We start from the raw sequence: 16,639 nt of genomic DNA, 5'->3' as shown, positions 1-16,639 counted from the left end.
TAACATTTTTATTTTTGATTAATGCGCATTTCACAAAATTCAAAAAAACGTTATCCACGCAAACCTACTCTTACAGTAACCAAGTGAACGGCTTTGATTTGCTACTGCCACAGTAAGTAATGCAGTAAGTCAACACTGGAGCTACTTACCGCTGACTGTTAACAACAGCTCAGTGAATATTTACGTTATGTACGCTGTTATGTTAAATAACATTTTGTTTGTCATACGCTTCTTCTTCCATCTTTTTTTCATGAACACGACCAGTCAGAAAAAGCCACGTCAGCTTTTGTGCACACCCATTCAGTAAAGTCCACGACATCTTGATTCAGACTGCTGCGCAGAATTACAAGGTGATTGAGGAAATTGCGTGAGATTAGGTTGACTAGACCTGGGTAAACATCACAGAGGCAATGAAGAAATCTAAAGCCACAAAGTACATGAAAAAAGCAGCAGAAGCAGCAAAAGTGGAAGCAGCGCTTCCAATGGTTTAAGTAAAAGTAAAAATCAGATAAAATTCAGTGCTCGTGCATATATCACGGAAATTAAGAGCTCCACAAAATGAAAATTTAATTTTTGCAAAAGTCTTGCACGCTCGATCGATAATTAATTGCAACAATAACAACACACACACACACGCATAAACCAAATGGCACCTGTAAACGGAGTGCTTTTATCCAAGTGTGTGCCTCTTGGCACCAACTTGAATCTGAGTGCGTTGCCCAAGCTGCGACCTGCGCCTCTGTCAGCAACCGCGGTGCTGCTCAAGGGTGGCTCTTCGCCGTCCAGCTCGGGCTACGCATCCTCATCCAACAGTGTGGCAGATGAGGAGTCAATGTCAATGGCTTCGAATGCGGCTGCGCCCACGAAGGCCAAAAAGCGGCGTCTGGATCATCTGTCCTGGGAGGAGAAAGTCCAGAGAAAGTAAGTTGTAGCGCCAAGCAGGCTAGCCCTTTACTTATTGCGTATTTGTGTTTGCTCCTTAGGAAACTTAAGAACCGTGTGGCCGCACAAACCAGCCGGGACCGCAAGAAGGCGCGTATGGAGGAAATGGAATATGAAATCAAGGAACTAACTGAGAAAACGGAAATACTGCAAAACAAATGCGAGAGCTTACAGAGCATTAACGAATCATTGCTAGCCAAGAATCAGAAACTCGACTCGGAAATGGAAGTATTGCGACAGGAACTTGCCGAAATGAAACAGCTTGCCAAAAATCACAGCAACAGCAACACAGCTAGCGTCAATGCAAACGCTGAGGGCTGTGTGTCCACACTCACTGGATCTGCAGCATCCAATGCTGACCCTCTGCAGCAGGGTACACAAGTGGACACACAGTCGTCAGCGCATGCCTTGACCTCGAAGAGGTTGCAACAGCAGCTGAAGCAGAGCAACACAACGGCCTCACTCTGGAGAATTGTGGCGCTCTGCCTTCTATACAAGACATGCTGCTCGTCGACGATGAGGAGTTCGATGCGCGACGCCTCGAAGAGCTGGCCGAAAGTCTCCTCGCAGATATCACAGCAGACCTGGAAACAGGCAGTGGCACATGCGACGAAGCTGCTCCCAAAGATGCAGGCCAGCCAGAGCGATTGCCTGGACCAATGGTGGGGACCACAGCAGAGTGCTTGGAATCCGACAGGCATAGAGCTGATGGCTTAAGCAATGACACCAAAACGCATCCCTTTATAAAATGCACACCCACACCTACTAAGAACAACACCGACATCAACAACAGCCCGTGTATGCAGGTGTCACAAATAAATGGAAACCCACAAACAAAAGCTACAGCCACAACGATACCAACAACGACGACAATTTCAGCAGCTGCGTTCCTGCAAAGCGCCACACCCGACACGGTGTACGGCACCTACGATGCCAAAACCAACTCCATCACAATTGTCATGGACGGCGATGCGGTGCCTGTCAACGAGGCAGTCGAGGAAATCTACGGCGAGGGCGTCAGTGCTGGCGAGGACTCTACAGATGTTATCATGAAGTGCCCGCCGCCAGCAACGTCACCCTCGCAGGTTTACCTCAACGTGATAAACGCCACCGACGACTCGGACGATGAAGCGACCAGCCATCTAAATTTCGAGCCCATTGAGAAGTTCCTTAGCCCGCGCATTAAGGCCATCTCGCCGCTGGGCAAATCGCCCGCCCGCTCAATGCATTCGATCACTTCGGATCATGGCTACGAGTCGGTTATGGGCTCACCAGCGTCCACCACTCTGTCCCACTTGGACAACGATATTGCCCTGCCCACAGAAGAGGACGATTTCCCCTGGGAGAGCAATTTCGATGAGCTGTTCCCCAGTTTAATATGAATAGTTCACATGAACTTCAGAGAGGCTTCGTAAATGTTAATTTTTCAAATTGAAAAACCTGTTGGATCATCCAATTCTCTCTCTTAACTTGTTAGTTTATGTTTAAATTCTGGCCGGCCGCCCTCATTTTAAGTGCTTTAGCTCGTAGTAAACGCAGTTGTAGTTGTTGAAAAATGGGAAAACCAAAGTTTTACCATCTCTGTACAGAATTTGTCATCGAAGGCTTTATATGATATTCAACTAAATAGTAGTTGCTAAGCTAATTTGTAAGTTTCTATTTATATTTAACACCTGTCATTCACATAGGCTAATATTTTTGTAATTGTAATATTTCAATGTGCTCAAAGAATTATCCAATAACATGCAGACCACGTACATATGTATATGAATAAATATATATAAAAACCACAACGGAAATAATAAATACTTTTATTTCCCACAAACCCTGCGACCAGGATGAAGGTATTGTGCCTCCTAAATATTGAGATCTGCACATTTTGTCGTTATCATTTTTCCTATTACAACAACAAATATGGCAAAGGGACCTTTGAGACAGTCAGTAATAATGATAATCACAAATCATTAAATAAAGATTGAATCATGCGGAAATTCTGGTTTGATATTTTGATTTTAAATGTAATAACATTATATTAAAAGATTGTTGGGTTCGGCCAAACACAAATATTATTATGTACATTTCCTCATTCTTATTATTGTGACCTAAATAGTGCTCCATGTGCGGCTATTTGACTCAGGCCTTATTTAATAAAGTGCGCTGTTATGAAATCATACAGTTGGTCGATAATCTGAATCGCGCCACTTTTTATTGACGTCACTTTACAGACGTAGACGTACGTGAGCACAGAGCTGTCACCCATTCGCAATAACAGTGTTGCATCTGGTACCAAACAATATTTTGTAAAATTAAAAAGTCGTTGTGCAGCCCTGTTATTAACAGCTGTTGTATAACAGATATTTGTATAACATAAGAAAAACATTAAACATCTGTTGGAAGGGGAAGGCAGGCCGATTAATGTTTTTTATTTATTGCACAAAACACAACTCTTTAAGACCTCCAAAAAGAAGAGGGCAAGCTTATTACAACAATTGCCCGTAACTGAAATAACCAGAAACGTAAAACTAATTCAAAAATATATAAACCAACGGATTTAATCAAAGTTGCAAATTCAAATTAATCGATAAAACATAAACAAATGTAAATTCAAGGCGCAGCAACTTGAAAGAAACGGAGTCCAGAAACACCTAAAAACCTATTTTTATTAAATTGTGGCACAAATATGGATAACAAACAGGAAAACATAAGCGTTGAGGCAACAGCAAACGAAAGCGCGGACGCCCCGGTTGAGCTGCCGTCTGCAGCCAAGTCCGTGAACGCAGAGGAGGAAAACGATGTGAGTCCGCCAACCGGCAGCAAAGTTACTAAAAAAAAGAATAAGCCAAAAGGACGGAGTCCAGTTGCCGGCACTGATCTGGATACAGAGCTGAAGAAGCTAACGCAGCGCAGAATCAATGTTGCGGGAGCGCCGAAAATGCCGCTGAATTCATATGTGAGGTTTATGAACGACCGCAGGGAGCAGCTGCGTCGGGAGCACCCGAACCGCACCGCACTGGAGCACACCAAAATGATTGGTGAGGAGTGGCACCAGCTGACCGAAGATCGCAAGGCGCCGTACATGGAAGCGGCAGCCAAGGACAAGGCACTGTAGGTGGAGCGGGCAACTGTGCTTTGATATTCTCATTCCACATCCAACACTCATACATTGTTTTGTCAAAATTTACAGATACCAGGAACAAATGCACAAGTTCCTGAAGGAGCACCCCGAAATTGTGGCAACCGAATTGGCCAAGGCGAAGAAGGCATTCGACACCAAAAATGCCAGCACATCAAAGGAGAAGGCAACTAACCACAGCAGCAGCAGCAGCCTGGATGCAGCCGGCCCAAAGAAATCGATGGTGAAGAACACTGTGAACAAACAGCAAAGCACACCAACACCACCAGATCCGGACGATATACCCCTGGCCCAAGTGAAGCGTACACCGACACCATCACCACCAGCACCGCCGGCATTTAGCTCCTGCGGTCCGCCGCGACCATGTGCGGCGGGCGAGATACCCATTTATACGAACGAGTTCATTGAGCACAATCGGAGCACCGAGAATGAGCTGCGTCTGTTGCGCAAGGCCAAAACGGATCTGGAGCAGCAAAATGCAGTGCTGGAACAGCATGTGGACAACACCAAAGCCGGACATGCCAAAGTCATGGGCGAGGTGTCCGAGCTGAAGGATGAAAACGCGCGCTTATCGGCATACATTAAGAATCTGCGACAAAAGATTGTGGCCACCTTGGGTGGCATCACGCTGCCACCAGTGCACCCCGGCGGACTCAACGTGGACAATGTGGACAAGTACATACATCACTTGGCTGGCATGATCAGCAGTAGCAGCAGCTCGCCCGCCGCCGGCGAGCAACAGAACAATGCCATGCTGCTGAAGGTGGGAGATCTGTTATCCAAAATGGACACGTCATCCTTACAAAAACCATAAACTCACAAAAAAAAAAAACATCGTCTGGGGAGGGCAGCAGAGAGCGATGTCTCTGTATTAGTTTAAGTACAACCGTATACATATATGTTCGTATAGTTTGTGTCTGCATTTGAGAGAGTAGTAAATCCTGCGAATCAAACCAAGTTACACAAATACTTCATTAATTTAAAAAAAAAAACATGAATCGATTAAAGAGCTAAGAGCACTGCAACCTGCGAACCTCTTCGTCGTCATAATCGCAGCTATCATTGCTGCGTGCCGAAAGGCTGCCCATGCTACGATACGAGCCGATGCGCGGAGTACGGCTCAGACTGCGCAGCCCCGGAACAGTATCACCATCGACGGTCTGTCGACGTCGCAGCCACACCTTGCGAACCACATAATAGCTGCCCGCCAGCATTGGTACTAGCATCAGCGGATGGCAGGCAATGCGCAGAACAAACAGAAAGCTGGCCATCATCAGATTGATCAGAGTCTCTGCGGGATGCGCGGTCGTCAAATTGGAAATGTGTCTATGCCACGACGGACTTACCTTCGATCAGCCAAATGGTGGCCACGGTGCTAAAAATAGCAGTCGAAACAGCCTGCAGCAAATAATAGATCATTTTGAATATTGAATATGGATTGCCTGGTCGACTGGACTTGTACTGGGTTTTGGTTTTTGGGATTGGTTTGAATCCAACACACAGTGTGTGGGCTACTAAGTTATTTCGACTGACTGATTGGGGGCCACTTTAAACTGTAGCTAACTTTTGCGGTGTGGTGACGCAATTAGTGGGAACGTATTTTACGGTAATTGCATCCTCCAGGCTAAAAAAAAGTGGTCTAAAATTAAATGTCTCCGTCCCATTTCAATGTTTTCGAAGCATCAAATAGGAAACTATTTGGGTTTCATTCTATCAACTAACTGGAATGACTATGAATAAAGAATATAACATTTCTTAAAACTCCAATCCTGCTAACATAAACCAGATATACCATAAGCTCATCTAGTCATAATCTTGTTAAACAGTATTCAATTAAACTGTAATTAATTTGGTAGCTATTTGATACATTACAAATAAACTCCAAGAGAGTTTTGCGTATCAACTTTCCTTGGTATTGATAAACAGCTGCATTTTCGTAGATCCTAACTTAGATATTAGGCATAAATTACAAACAGATTGTAAGAAATAAATGATTGCATTGAATAACATAATAATAAAAAAGAATACAAATAAGTACTAGCTTCACGCAGTGAAATGGTTTTTTATTAAACAAAATAGTCGTCGTTTTTCGTTTTCTTCGCAATTAAATTCAAGCATTTTCAACTTGCTTATTTTGTTTATAGGAAGAGCAACAAATAAATTAAAACTTAAAAAGAAACTTGATTGGTTTTTTGTTTTGCTTTTCAAAATAGTTAAGTCTACATAATAGGCGTACAATTAAAGTTTATAACAAAAATAATTTAATGAGATAATAAATCAAGGGCGCAGACTTCAAAAATTCCATTGAAAAGGGGGCAGAAAATTTGGCAAAAACAAAAATTACGCCAAATTCAAAGGCCATCACTAAAGTTGGTCAACTCTCACAGCGTTTTGTAAATAAGTAGTAAACAGATCTTTTTATCTTTCTCTTCATTTCGCTTCTTTTGCATTTCAAATTAGAAATACAAATTCCCATTTATGGTTTTGCGTTTTTTTCATTCATATTATTTTTAAAATGTTTCAAATCAATCAAAAACTCGCGTAACGAGTCTGCTAAATGTGTATTGTTTATGTGATTCCATGAGCGGATCTTGGGTGGATTAAAAGTTGACAAGCCGGATACCAAAAGTTATTAGCGTTAACGAAATTCTTGGTTGGCAATTGATGAAAACGATTTCCATTGATTTGAAATAAGTTTTGATAACGTTTTCAGCAGGTGGAATGACGTTTAAAGCCATATTGGTTGGAATCAATTACAAAACTCCAATTGATTGCGTATTCGGGAGAAAAAAGAAAATTGAGCGCATTATTAAGACATTTTTGGAAAACAATCAACTAACTGGTATCTCGGTATCGGTTGTGTGATTTGAAGTGTTTTGCGACAGATTTAAAGATGGTTATGGAAATTGAAAATCGTGTAGTACTGTGTGATACTGTTGTAGTTGTGGGGTGTAAAAGGAAACTGCTTATGCTTAGTACGGACATTCATTATATCATATGCAAACTGATCCATTCGCCTTCTGTTCGACTACTGTAGTCTAAATCAATCGGTTGCTGTTTGCTGTTGCTTTTCATATAAAGTATAATAATCTCAAACTTGTCGTCTCATTAGCTGATGCGAGGATGACGCAGATGACTGCTGTTGGTGCTGCTGGCGTCAGGCATCCGCACCATTGGGATTCATGCCAACGGGCGGCACCACCATCATGTTGCCTGTCTTGGGCGTATACACACTTGCGTTTGGATCCAGCGTCGAGAGACCGCCGCCTCCACCGCCGTTAACCACATTACCGGCAACCACATGTAGCGCGGCGGCCACACTTACGGGCACCATCTGCTGTTGAGAAACGGGCACAACCTGTTGCTGCTGCTGGTGTTGGTGCTGTTGGTGTTGGTGCTGCTGCTGCTGCTGCTGTTGGTGTTGGTGCTGCTGTTGCTGGTGTTGATGCTGTTGCTGTTGATGTTGCTGGTGCTGTTGATGTTGCTGGTGCTGCTGATGCTGTTGATACTCTTGCGCAACGCTTAGGCTGAGCATGGGTGAGGACGGGCCAGGTCCGCCCGATTGTAGCGGAGGTGTGTCGTTCATGCGCAGCATGCTTCCGCCGGGACCATGTGCTCCCGTATTCAGGCACAGTGTATCCGGCATAACAGCCAGCAGCTGTGCTATCTTGGCCTTGAGATCAATGACCTCATCCTCCTTGGACCGACGATGACCTGGAAGCAAGAAATAGTAGTTTATTACAGTCGTTCTGAGCTCTTTGCCAAGACAACATACTGTCAGATATTTCTAGCTGGCGCTTGGCCGCGCCCAGAGCCGAGAATAAGTCCAGCTTAACTCTCGTCTCTGCGGATAGATTCTTTTCCAGCGTGGAGTTCTTTTCTTGCATGGAAGCCAGTGCATTCATTAGCATTTCAGCATCCGCCTGCGTAGACTCGCGATTGTGTACCTTAACTTCCAACATACGATACTGTAAGGAAAATGGAGCTTAATTATGGCTGTCTATGAAATAATAAGTCTGCTGGTCCAACTAACCTCTTGCTCGAACTTCCGGCCATGATCGACGGCCATCTGCTTAGCTTCCTCGGTCTGTTTGAGATCGCTGCGCACACGCTTCAGCTCCTCGTCCATTTGCTGGCGCCTCTGCTTGCATTGGACGCTGCACTCAGGACGTGCAGCCTTCTCCTCGGCGGCCTTGCGTGCCTTTTTCTCGTTGGCCAGCTGAGCGTCAAGAGATTGCTTCTGGCGGCGCTCCTCGTTGAGACGACGCTCCACAGTCTGCAGACTGAGCATATCAGCATGGCGTGCATTGTTAAGCTCCTGTATGCGCTTCTCAAGCTCATCGCACTCCTTTTGCTTGGCCTGCAAACTGGACTTGCTGGTCAGATTCACGTCAAGCTTTTGGCGCAGTTCGTTCTCGATTTGCTTCATATGGCTTATTTCGGCGCGATATTTCTTAACGTCGGCCTCCAGCTTGAGACACGTTTCGCATATCTTGGATACCACCTTGCTGGCTATGTGCGAGATGGCGGCAGCGGTTGCATTGCTCGATGTTGAGCTGGCCGACGAGGATACGGAGCTGGCATCATTGTTGTTGTTGTTGTTATTATTATTGTTATTACTGGTATTAGTTACTGCAGCAGGTGCGGCAGTAGCTGCAGTCTCTTTTTGCTGTGACTGCTGCTGGCTATGATTGTCTTTGGCTGAGTTGTCCTTCTTACCGCGATTGCGGCGGCCTGCAAGACAAGAGGGAGAGTTGTATATTACATTGCCAATAACTTTGTATATTCAAGTTAAGCCACTTACCTTTCGGCGCCTTTTCTACTTGAGGCACTGGTTCCGCAGCGACCGCTGCCTCATCTGTCTCGAACTGCAGGACGTTGCCGTTGCCGACAGTATTGTGCGTCTTTTTGTCTGCAAGCAAGGGGGCGATATCAATTTGCTTCGAATAAAGCGTTTTCTTTTTGTTCAATGCACCCTGTTTGTCCTTTGCCCCCTGTTGTTGCTGCTGCTGTTGCTGTTGTTGTTGTTGTTGTTGTTGATAGTTGCTATTGCTACTATCCCAGTCTGACTTCTCCTTATTACTTGTTGTGGTTGCATTGCCATCCACTTGCTGAAAACTGTTGCTGTTGCTATTCTTTCCGCCATGCCGCGTGCTATTGTTGTGCTCATTGTCGGCTGCATCGCCTTTGTTGCGATGCTTTTCCTTGTCCATGCTACGCCGATGATTCCTTGAGCCACCGCCAACATGACCATTTGAGGTTGCTGCAAGCATAGATGCAAAAACATTGATTTATAAATAGAATATTATTGATTTTCAGCGATTTTTTTCCTGTGTCTATATTTACACGGAAATAGGCACCATGGCCATGTGGTTGCCAGGAGTTTTGTTATCGTTGATTACACGGCACAAATACATATACATGTATGAATACATACACGATTATAAGCACATGGATAAGCCGTACAAATTTTGGAATGTTTTACGAATATTGGAAGCGTTAAGCTATTGAAAGTAATGCTAATAAATGCTGCACCTGTTGTTGTCGCTGCTGCTACTGTTGCTGCATTTGATTGCCTGGCTGTTGCCGAGGCCGATGTGTTAGTGGACGATGACGAAGATGCGGGCGATGATGAGGAGGCTGCTGCAGCGGCTATTGCTGATGCCGTTGCTGCAGTCATTGTGCTGCTGTCGCTGGTGCTGTTATCCTTGGTGTGATGACTGCTGCTGCTGCTGTTGTTGTTATTATTGTTGTTGTTGTTGTTATGGTGATGATGGTGATGATGATTATTATTGCTGCCACTGCTGCCGGCGCCGCCGCCATGATGATGATCGTGATGATTTTGTGCTTGTGCTGCAGATGCCAAAATACCATTCGCCTGGGATGTGGACGATGTGGTTAGCGCTGCTGGCGCGCCTCCGGTGCCATTGGGCACAACGACTGCACTGTTGGCTGCAGCGCTCACCACTGTGGCACCTGCTATCTGTGCCTCTTCGGTAGCCTCCTCGGCTGGCAGCGCCTGCTGCAGTAGCTGCATATAGAACTCATTCTCTTTTGCCACTTCGCGCTGCTTGCGCTGGCGCATACGATAGCCTACGTAGCTTTTAAAGCCAAACCCGAGCGTTACCACCGGATAGCCAATGCTAAAGAAAAGACAGGCGTTCAGCTTGAGCACACGGGAAACTGAATCACTCGCTCGGTACTCACCAATGCGCTGCAAAAGGTCGGCATAGATCTAAATGCGGCATATGTCGACTGTCTTTCCATCGAATGCCCACCTCCAGATAGACAAACAACATCCAGAGTATTATAGTCGGCAAACAAATGCCCTTATCTGCAACAAGTTGATAACATGGCGAATATTTAAACAAAAACAATCACATTAATTATTATTATTATTTAACGCACCTGTATGCCAAACGTACTGCACCCAGACGTATGTGCTGGCTGCAAAAAGCAGCCAATGTACGGGTATGAAGAATAAACACACCAGATCCGATGTTATTGCAATGCACACAAAAAGCACAGAAAATGCCTGCAGCAAGTCAATGTAAAACGAATTAATATTATAAAGGTTCGCATAGCCGCACAAGCAATTTATTTACCAGTCCCTTGTACTTGAAGGAATCATGCACGGAGCGGAGCAGCAGCCAGAAAGGCCACAGGAATTCAAATCGGAACATGAACATAAAATCGGCCACCATCACAATGGCCCAAAGTATGAGAAATTTCATGTATAAAACAGTTGTGCTGCAAAAAAAGTTCAGAAAAATATTAGATTAGACAATATTCTAATTTGAAAAACTCAAAGCTAGATATTTGAATCAAAGCTCACGAAAACAAAATAAACACATATTTTGATTATCACTTGATTAATCCATCAATAACTTGATCAAACCGAATTTTCACGCTCAATTAAGACTTTCAACACATTTGACATCAACATCAGCCAAATCACTGAATAAATTATCTAACTCAATTGGCTCGCGGCTACAAGCAGCATCGAATATATATATAAATATATATATATATATATTATATATATGCATTGCATGCATGCAGCATGAAACAACGAAACATGCAAAATCAGAATGTAAACAAACAAATAAATACGTAATAAAACCAGAAGCAAAGCGACAATTGGCTGAGCAGAGGAATACCCCGAAGAATCCATTAACCAAATAATTAAATAAAATTATAAGCTGCGAGTTTTAACGGAATTCGGACAGTCCAAACCCTTTAATTTTCTTATTTCTGCAATTTTTTAGTTCGTTTTTTAAATATATTAAATTCCAACTTGGGCCTCTCTTAATAAATAAAATTTTTTTATATCCCACTTTTTTGTAATCAATTTGCGTTTTTTTATTTAAAATTCGATTTGTAAAATTCATTAAGCTCTTGTATTTATAAGCAATCGTAATTTTACAGGGCATTTGCTAGTCGATTCGTTAACAACAATGTTCCTATCAGAGCCAATTTTCGATCTTTTAGAATGTTGATAAACCAAAATAAACTTGACTTTACGTAGCCTAATACAAGTTTATGGTGAACCAACCAAATCTAGAATAATATATTACGCGATGAGTGTGGTATGCGTAACAGCGCGATAAACTGGATAGGTATATATATGTGTATATATGTATGCGTGTTTAATGTGTACAAATGCGAAAGTGTGCGTACTAGATTTGGGCGCGTGTCGTATTTGTTCTGCGTGACACGCTCAAATCAACACGAAGTGCTTGTTAACAACTGCATTTACATTAACTGCACTTTAAAACAACAGTTTTTCCAGTGTTGATAAAATCTTCGCGTTTATCTCTTATACCAAATTTTCAAATATTGAAATATGCAACACGCACTCATCTCTAATACGCACGTACATTAGATCTTGTTAATATTTTTAAACACTTACCTGCCATACATGCCCTCTGTGATTTTGTTCCGCTTCATTGGGCGACGTAATTTGCCACAATCTGCATTGCGTCGCTTCATTTTTGCTGCACGCTTTATTCAACTTTCGATTTAAGAACTTTTGTTTATTATGTTTGTTTGCGTTCGGTGTGTAACTTTAGCCTGATTATTTTATTGATTAAATGTTCGGACGCTCTTCGCACTGCGCCCACTTTAAACTTAATTTATCAGATTGAGGATCTGCTGGCAATTATTTAATTATGCTGGGGGTCGCGATACTTTTTGTTTTAATTGTTGCTTCTGCTGCTGTTGGCGTTGACGTTGTCGACATCGATATGGCTGCTGCCGGCGCGGCATTTCCTCACATCTCACGCGTACGCAAAATTTACCTCCCGCTGAGCCGGCTTTTAGTTCTTAACTGCAAATATACACACACACACACACACATGCGTGAACATAAGCGGGGCGAAAAAAAAGAACGTGAATACATTGTAATTCTCTTGAAGTGTGAGCATGATTTAACATTTTTACATACACATGTATGTGAAATGTACATGTATTGTGCATACATATGTACATACATATATAATCTATAAGATTTAATTCATTTATAGTATCATTGCATTTTAGGCTACAAACTGTCAACGACGAAGGCATGCGACGCTTTTATTTATTTATTTATTTGAAGACTATTTTTAAGCAAACTTATTTCTTTCGTGTTGTTGTGCGTTGATCGCTGATTGTACTATAGTTATTGTTATTGTTGTTGTTGTTGTTGTTGTTGGTATTGATGCTGTTTGAGTGAGTGCAAGTGTGGGCGTTGCAGTTGGTGTTGAAATGCGGTCAAGCTATTTAGTATACGAAAATAATCACATTTAGCTATGCCCGAATTACAACATTTAACATTTAACGTCGCTGCAAAACAAGAAAAAAAACAACTAATGCGAACTGTTCTAATAGAGATCAGCTGCAGTAACCGCGTGAGAAAAAGAGAGATAGTAGAAGTTAACTGTTAAATAGCCCGCAATCGTATATCGATTTTTGTTGCACTGTGTGCATTCTGCACAGCTGCTCCTCACAGCTCCCCCACATTTAACAGAACAGTTGACATTCAACTTGAAAGCGCAACGGACGATACAACTGATCATATAAATAAATATAAAATGCAAAAAAAAAAGCAAACTAAACATGTGCTGCTGCTTATGCAAATGTATAAACAATACTTGCGCATTCGTTTTCTAGTATATTCGTGTAAAAGGCTGCCAAGCTAAACAATAACAGCACCAGATTCACACGTTAACTCGGGCACGCCAGCAAAAAGTTGTATGTGGGCCCTTTCTAATAGCCGCTAGGGTCATAAAAGGCGCGCATTAGCCAAGTTTTTTAATTTGGATTGGCGGACTGTCATATATTAATATTATTGTATTAGAGTACAATTTATGCGCTAGAGTCATCAAAATTCTGTTATAAGACAAAGGGAGGAGTATTTTTTAAGAATTGACTTTAAAAAAAAAAGATTCTTCTAGTATTTTCCATTCCCATATCTATGACAACACAGAACTGACTTTTTAGTTTGGTTTATCGCTTTAATTTTAATTGAAGTGTTTAATTATATTTACTTTCAATTCAAATATATAATCTTGCGAAATTCGAAAATAATTAAACTAGCTTCCTGTTCTCAGTTGATAAGATATCTATTGAAAGCAACTGTCATACTGATATACACACATGCACACCCACATACATATTCGCTCATTGCCGATGCTGCTGTTTTCCAACTCAGCGAATTTGTCGAATGTATTTAATACTGTCTGGTTTAGACATTTTATGGAGGGATGCATGAATTTGGATGCCACCTCTAGTTCAAGCGGGATATTACATATGTATGTAAGCGTGTACACACATACATATGTAGAAAGTGGAGACGGAAAGAAGCGGCAACTGCACGCGCCTCAACATGTGGATGCTGCCCGGTGACTTGAATGATTGTTTTACTCTCACACAGACACAGACGCAAACGCACACAATCACACGTTCAATCCTTTTTATATTGTCGACACACTGCGCCTGCGCTGAACACACACATACACACTCACTCATTTGAACGGAAGCGGAACTACATATGTATGCAGATTTAAAGGAAACAGCTTCACAGCCAGAGAAACCATCCTTGCGCATGTGTATGCTTGTGTGCGTGCATTTGTTGCTGTATGGGATTGTATACATACATATAAGGTAAAACGTTTATAAATAGCATCCAAAAGTGGAGCGCATTATGCGAGTGTCCGAAACTGACACAACGAGCAACGGTAACGGAAACTGAGCTTACTGATGACGTCTGGCTTCATACGAATATACATACGCACACGAGTATGTATGTGTGCATAGATGTAATACATCTGTACATATGCAAATAGAGATGGTAAATCTATTGACGGATAGGCAGCAAAGCAACTGCACTTTAAAAAATTTGATATGGATGCTATTAGCGAAGAATGCTTAAATATCACTTTGTAGAAAAAGTACGAAAGCGTGTTTTTTTTATATGTTTTTACATATATATGTACCAATTATTACGTATTTAGATATAAATTGTAGTTTTGCACAAATGTCATGGTAACCCCATCACTTGATCAACATTTTGAGAAGAAAATGTGTTTACTGTCGCTTATTGACGCGCATTTTAACCCAAGTACACACACGCGTACATAGAAAGAAACAATCTTAACATTCTGTTATTGCACTGTTAAGTCCTGTGTAGGTAATTAGGATGTCTACACTTTCTAGCTGCAACATACACAACTGCACACACACGCATACAAGAACTGTAGCGATAAAATTGTCACTGATCATGAATGTACAGCTGTTTTAGGCGACATAAGCAAAACCAAAACACAGGCTAAATAACTTTTATGCATACATACATAAGTATATATAAAGTGTCTTTGATATTGTTTTGCCTGAGTTGAGCGCAATGCGATTATTTCATATTTATTTTCGTTTAAATTTTTGTTGATTGTTTTTCAGTATGAATGTTGGCACTTGGGTGCAATAGTCTTTATTAATTTCACATTAATTAATTGCCGCCGGTGTCGATTTGATAATAGTCGAGCTAGCAGTGTAATCACCTTGATTGAATAATATATATATACACATATATATATATGGCATAAACAAAATATCAGCTTGTCGTTTGCATTAAATATACAAAATACCAAATGTAGCCAGGTAACAGCAACAATAACAACGACCGCGAAGGCAGCACTAAGCGAAAAGTTGTTCAAAATACACAGCGGACTGTGTGGACAGCGATTGTTGCGGTTCAAACTGAGTCTGCGGCTGCTTCAGTGGGATGGGGATGGGGATGGCTGTTGAACAGCATCCACATCTGCAGACAAAAAGCAACAAGAGAGCGCGCTTACAGGAAAAGAAATAAGGATGCTGCTCCTGGATGTCGCAGCCAGCTGCCGACGTCGTCAGCGGTTACGTTGATTTTTCGCATTACATTCATGCACACACATATACAACAGCCTGAATGCGTGTATGAGTATGTATGTGTGGTTTGTTGGCGGCGGTCCCTATGTATGCACATACATATATATCAATGTACATTTTTCACACTCTGAACACACGCGCGCGCTCCTTTATGTATGTATGCATGCCTATATTCAAATACACACATTCATGCATGTTTGTACATGCACAGAAATGTTTTTTTTTTTTTTTTTATTATAGCATACAATTTCACAAGATTTGTGTATTTTTTCTGCTCTGCTCTCTCTCACTATTGCAGCATCCACTGTATTATCGACAATTAAATAGAGTGGCTAACGCGTTCCGCAATGACTTTTAACACTCTTGTATATGGATGTTTTATAAAATTTTGCACATTTCTTACAAACAGCCACACATGTACACACATGCACATGTGTATCCACGTACGTATATGTATGCGTATACTCGTATGGGTAAATTCTTTGGCACAGAGAAACCAAATTTTTCTTTTGCACGTCGCTCAGCGTTGTTTGGAGTTTAATACATACAGTTAGAGGGTTATATCGTATATCAGTAGTCTTATTTGCAGTCCATTAATTTTTTAAAACATTCATAGATATTATTGATTAGCTTTTTTACGTTTTTTACCGAATCGAAAATTCACGCTCTAAAATGACGCGCACACACACATATATGTGCGAAGACTTTTTTATTTATGAAAAATACCAAACAGAAATGTTAATTAACATAACAGATACTTAACATTAACATTACAATTTGGCGAATCGTTTTTAACAGCAATCGATTTTTTTCGAGGAAAAATTGTCGTTTTTATGCACGAACCAGATCAATAGTTATTTTAAATATAAAAATGCAAATTGGTAAAAATTAAATAAAATATATTCTAAATTTAATGTTTTTGTAATACAAAACCATGTTACCCACCAAATTTGAATCAAACTATCGCTACTCCAACTATCGATAGATAGAGGATATTAAACCAAAAGCTTACAAATATGCTCAAAAAGCTGGTAAAATATCGCAACCGTTTTATAACATTGCAAGTGTTGTAAAACACAATGTTAGAAGGCAACTTTAGTCAATGGAAACGGTAATATGGTTGTTGGGCTAACCTCAAATTTAAGTGTAAAATATAAA

At 41.5% G+C, this 16,639-nt stretch overlaps 4 protein-coding genes across 5 annotated transcripts; 2 read left to right on the top strand and 2 right to left on the bottom strand.

Annotated features, from left to right (window-relative positions):
- Positions 1 to 272: 272 nt before the first annotated feature.
- LOC115771130 lies at positions 273 to 2,741 on the top strand. The gene is given in 3 exon segments (XM_030716702.1): positions 273 to 921; positions 984 to 1,302; positions 1,305 to 2,741. Coding segments are annotated over 3 exon segments (1,614 nt in total). The 5' UTR covers positions 273 to 646; the 3' UTR covers positions 2,325 to 2,741.
- A 796-nt stretch (positions 2,742 to 3,537) lies between these two features.
- Positions 3,538 to 4,905, top strand: LOC115762265 (high mobility group protein 20A). Its single transcript, XM_030704429.1, has 2 exons — positions 3,538 to 4,047; positions 4,127 to 4,905. The coding sequence occupies exons 1-2, from the start codon at positions 3,623 to 3,625 to the stop codon at positions 4,887 to 4,889; spliced, it is 1,188 nt and encodes a 395-aa protein (XP_030560289.1). The 5' UTR covers positions 3,538 to 3,622; the 3' UTR covers positions 4,890 to 4,905.
- Positions 4,906 to 5,067: 162 nt separating this feature from the next.
- On the bottom strand, positions 5,068 to 5,565 carry LOC115762275. Its single transcript, XM_030704442.1, has 2 exons — positions 5,422 to 5,565; positions 5,068 to 5,366 (listed from the first exon to the last, which is right to left on the bottom strand). The coding sequence occupies exons 1-2, from the start codon at positions 5,492 to 5,494 to the stop codon at positions 5,086 to 5,088; spliced, it is 354 nt and encodes a 117-aa protein (XP_030560302.1). The 5' UTR covers positions 5,495 to 5,565; the 3' UTR covers positions 5,068 to 5,085.
- A 561-nt stretch (positions 5,566 to 6,126) lies between these two features.
- Positions 6,127 to 16,149, bottom strand: LOC115759102 (macoilin). Of its 2 annotated transcripts, XM_030699952.1 has the most exons (11): positions 16,030 to 16,149; positions 11,988 to 12,404; positions 10,681 to 10,825; positions 10,484 to 10,610; positions 10,283 to 10,409; positions 9,611 to 10,218; positions 9,051 to 9,338; positions 8,880 to 8,987; positions 8,109 to 8,809; positions 7,851 to 8,043; positions 6,127 to 7,789 (listed from the first exon to the last, which is right to left on the bottom strand). In XM_030699952.1, exons 2-11 carry the CDS (start codon positions 12,065 to 12,067, stop codon positions 7,233 to 7,235), a joined length of 2,934 nt encoding a protein of 977 aa, XP_030555812.1. In that variant the 5' UTR covers positions 12,068 to 12,404; positions 16,030 to 16,149; the 3' UTR covers positions 6,127 to 7,232. The 2 variants fall into 2 exon arrangements, with proteins under 2 accessions (XP_030555812.1, XP_030555803.1); XM_030699943.1 differs by having other exon boundaries at positions 8,880 to 9,338.
- Positions 16,150 to 16,639: the final 490 nt, after the last annotated feature.

The sequence above is a fragment of the Drosophila novamexicana genome, unplaced genomic scaffold (genome assembly GCF_003285875.2).
Source record: "Drosophila novamexicana strain 15010-1031.04,08,12 unplaced genomic scaffold, DnovRS2.1 tig00000008-arrow-pilon, whole genome shotgun sequence".
Classification (NCBI taxonomy): domain Eukaryota; kingdom Metazoa; phylum Arthropoda; class Insecta; order Diptera; family Drosophilidae; genus Drosophila; species Drosophila novamexicana.
This window is presented reverse-complemented; position numbering and strand designations above follow the sequence as displayed.

Excerpts from the sequence above, each read along its gene's own strand:
- LOC115759102 (XM_030699943.1), bottom strand. The coding sequence starts at position 12,067 with ATGAAGCGACGCAATGCAGATTGTGGCAAATTACGTCGCCCAATGAAG. Across the intron at positions 10,826-11,987 it reads ACAGAGGGCATGTATGGCAG|CACAACTGTTTTATACATGA; the intron begins GTAAGTGTTTAA and ends CTTTTTTTGCAG. Across the intron at positions 7,790-7,850 it reads CCAGCTAGAAATATCTGACA|GTCATCGTCGGTCCAAGGAG; the intron begins GTATGTTGTCTT and ends TCTTGCTTCCAG.
- LOC115762265 (XM_030704429.1), top strand. The coding sequence starts at position 3,623 with ATGGATAACAAACAGGAAAACATAAGCGTTGAGGCAACAGCAAACGAA. Across the intron at positions 4,048-4,126 it reads GCAGCCAAGGACAAGGCACT|ATACCAGGAACAAATGCACA; the intron begins GTAGGTGGAGCG and ends CAAAATTTACAG.
- LOC115762275 (XM_030704442.1), bottom strand. The coding sequence starts at position 5,494 with ATGATCTATTATTTGCTGCAGGCTGTTTCGACTGCTATTTTTAGCACC. Across the intron at positions 5,367-5,421 it reads CACCATTTGGCTGATCGAAG|AGACTCTGATCAATCTGATG; the intron begins GTAAGTCCGTCG and ends CGCATCCCGCAG.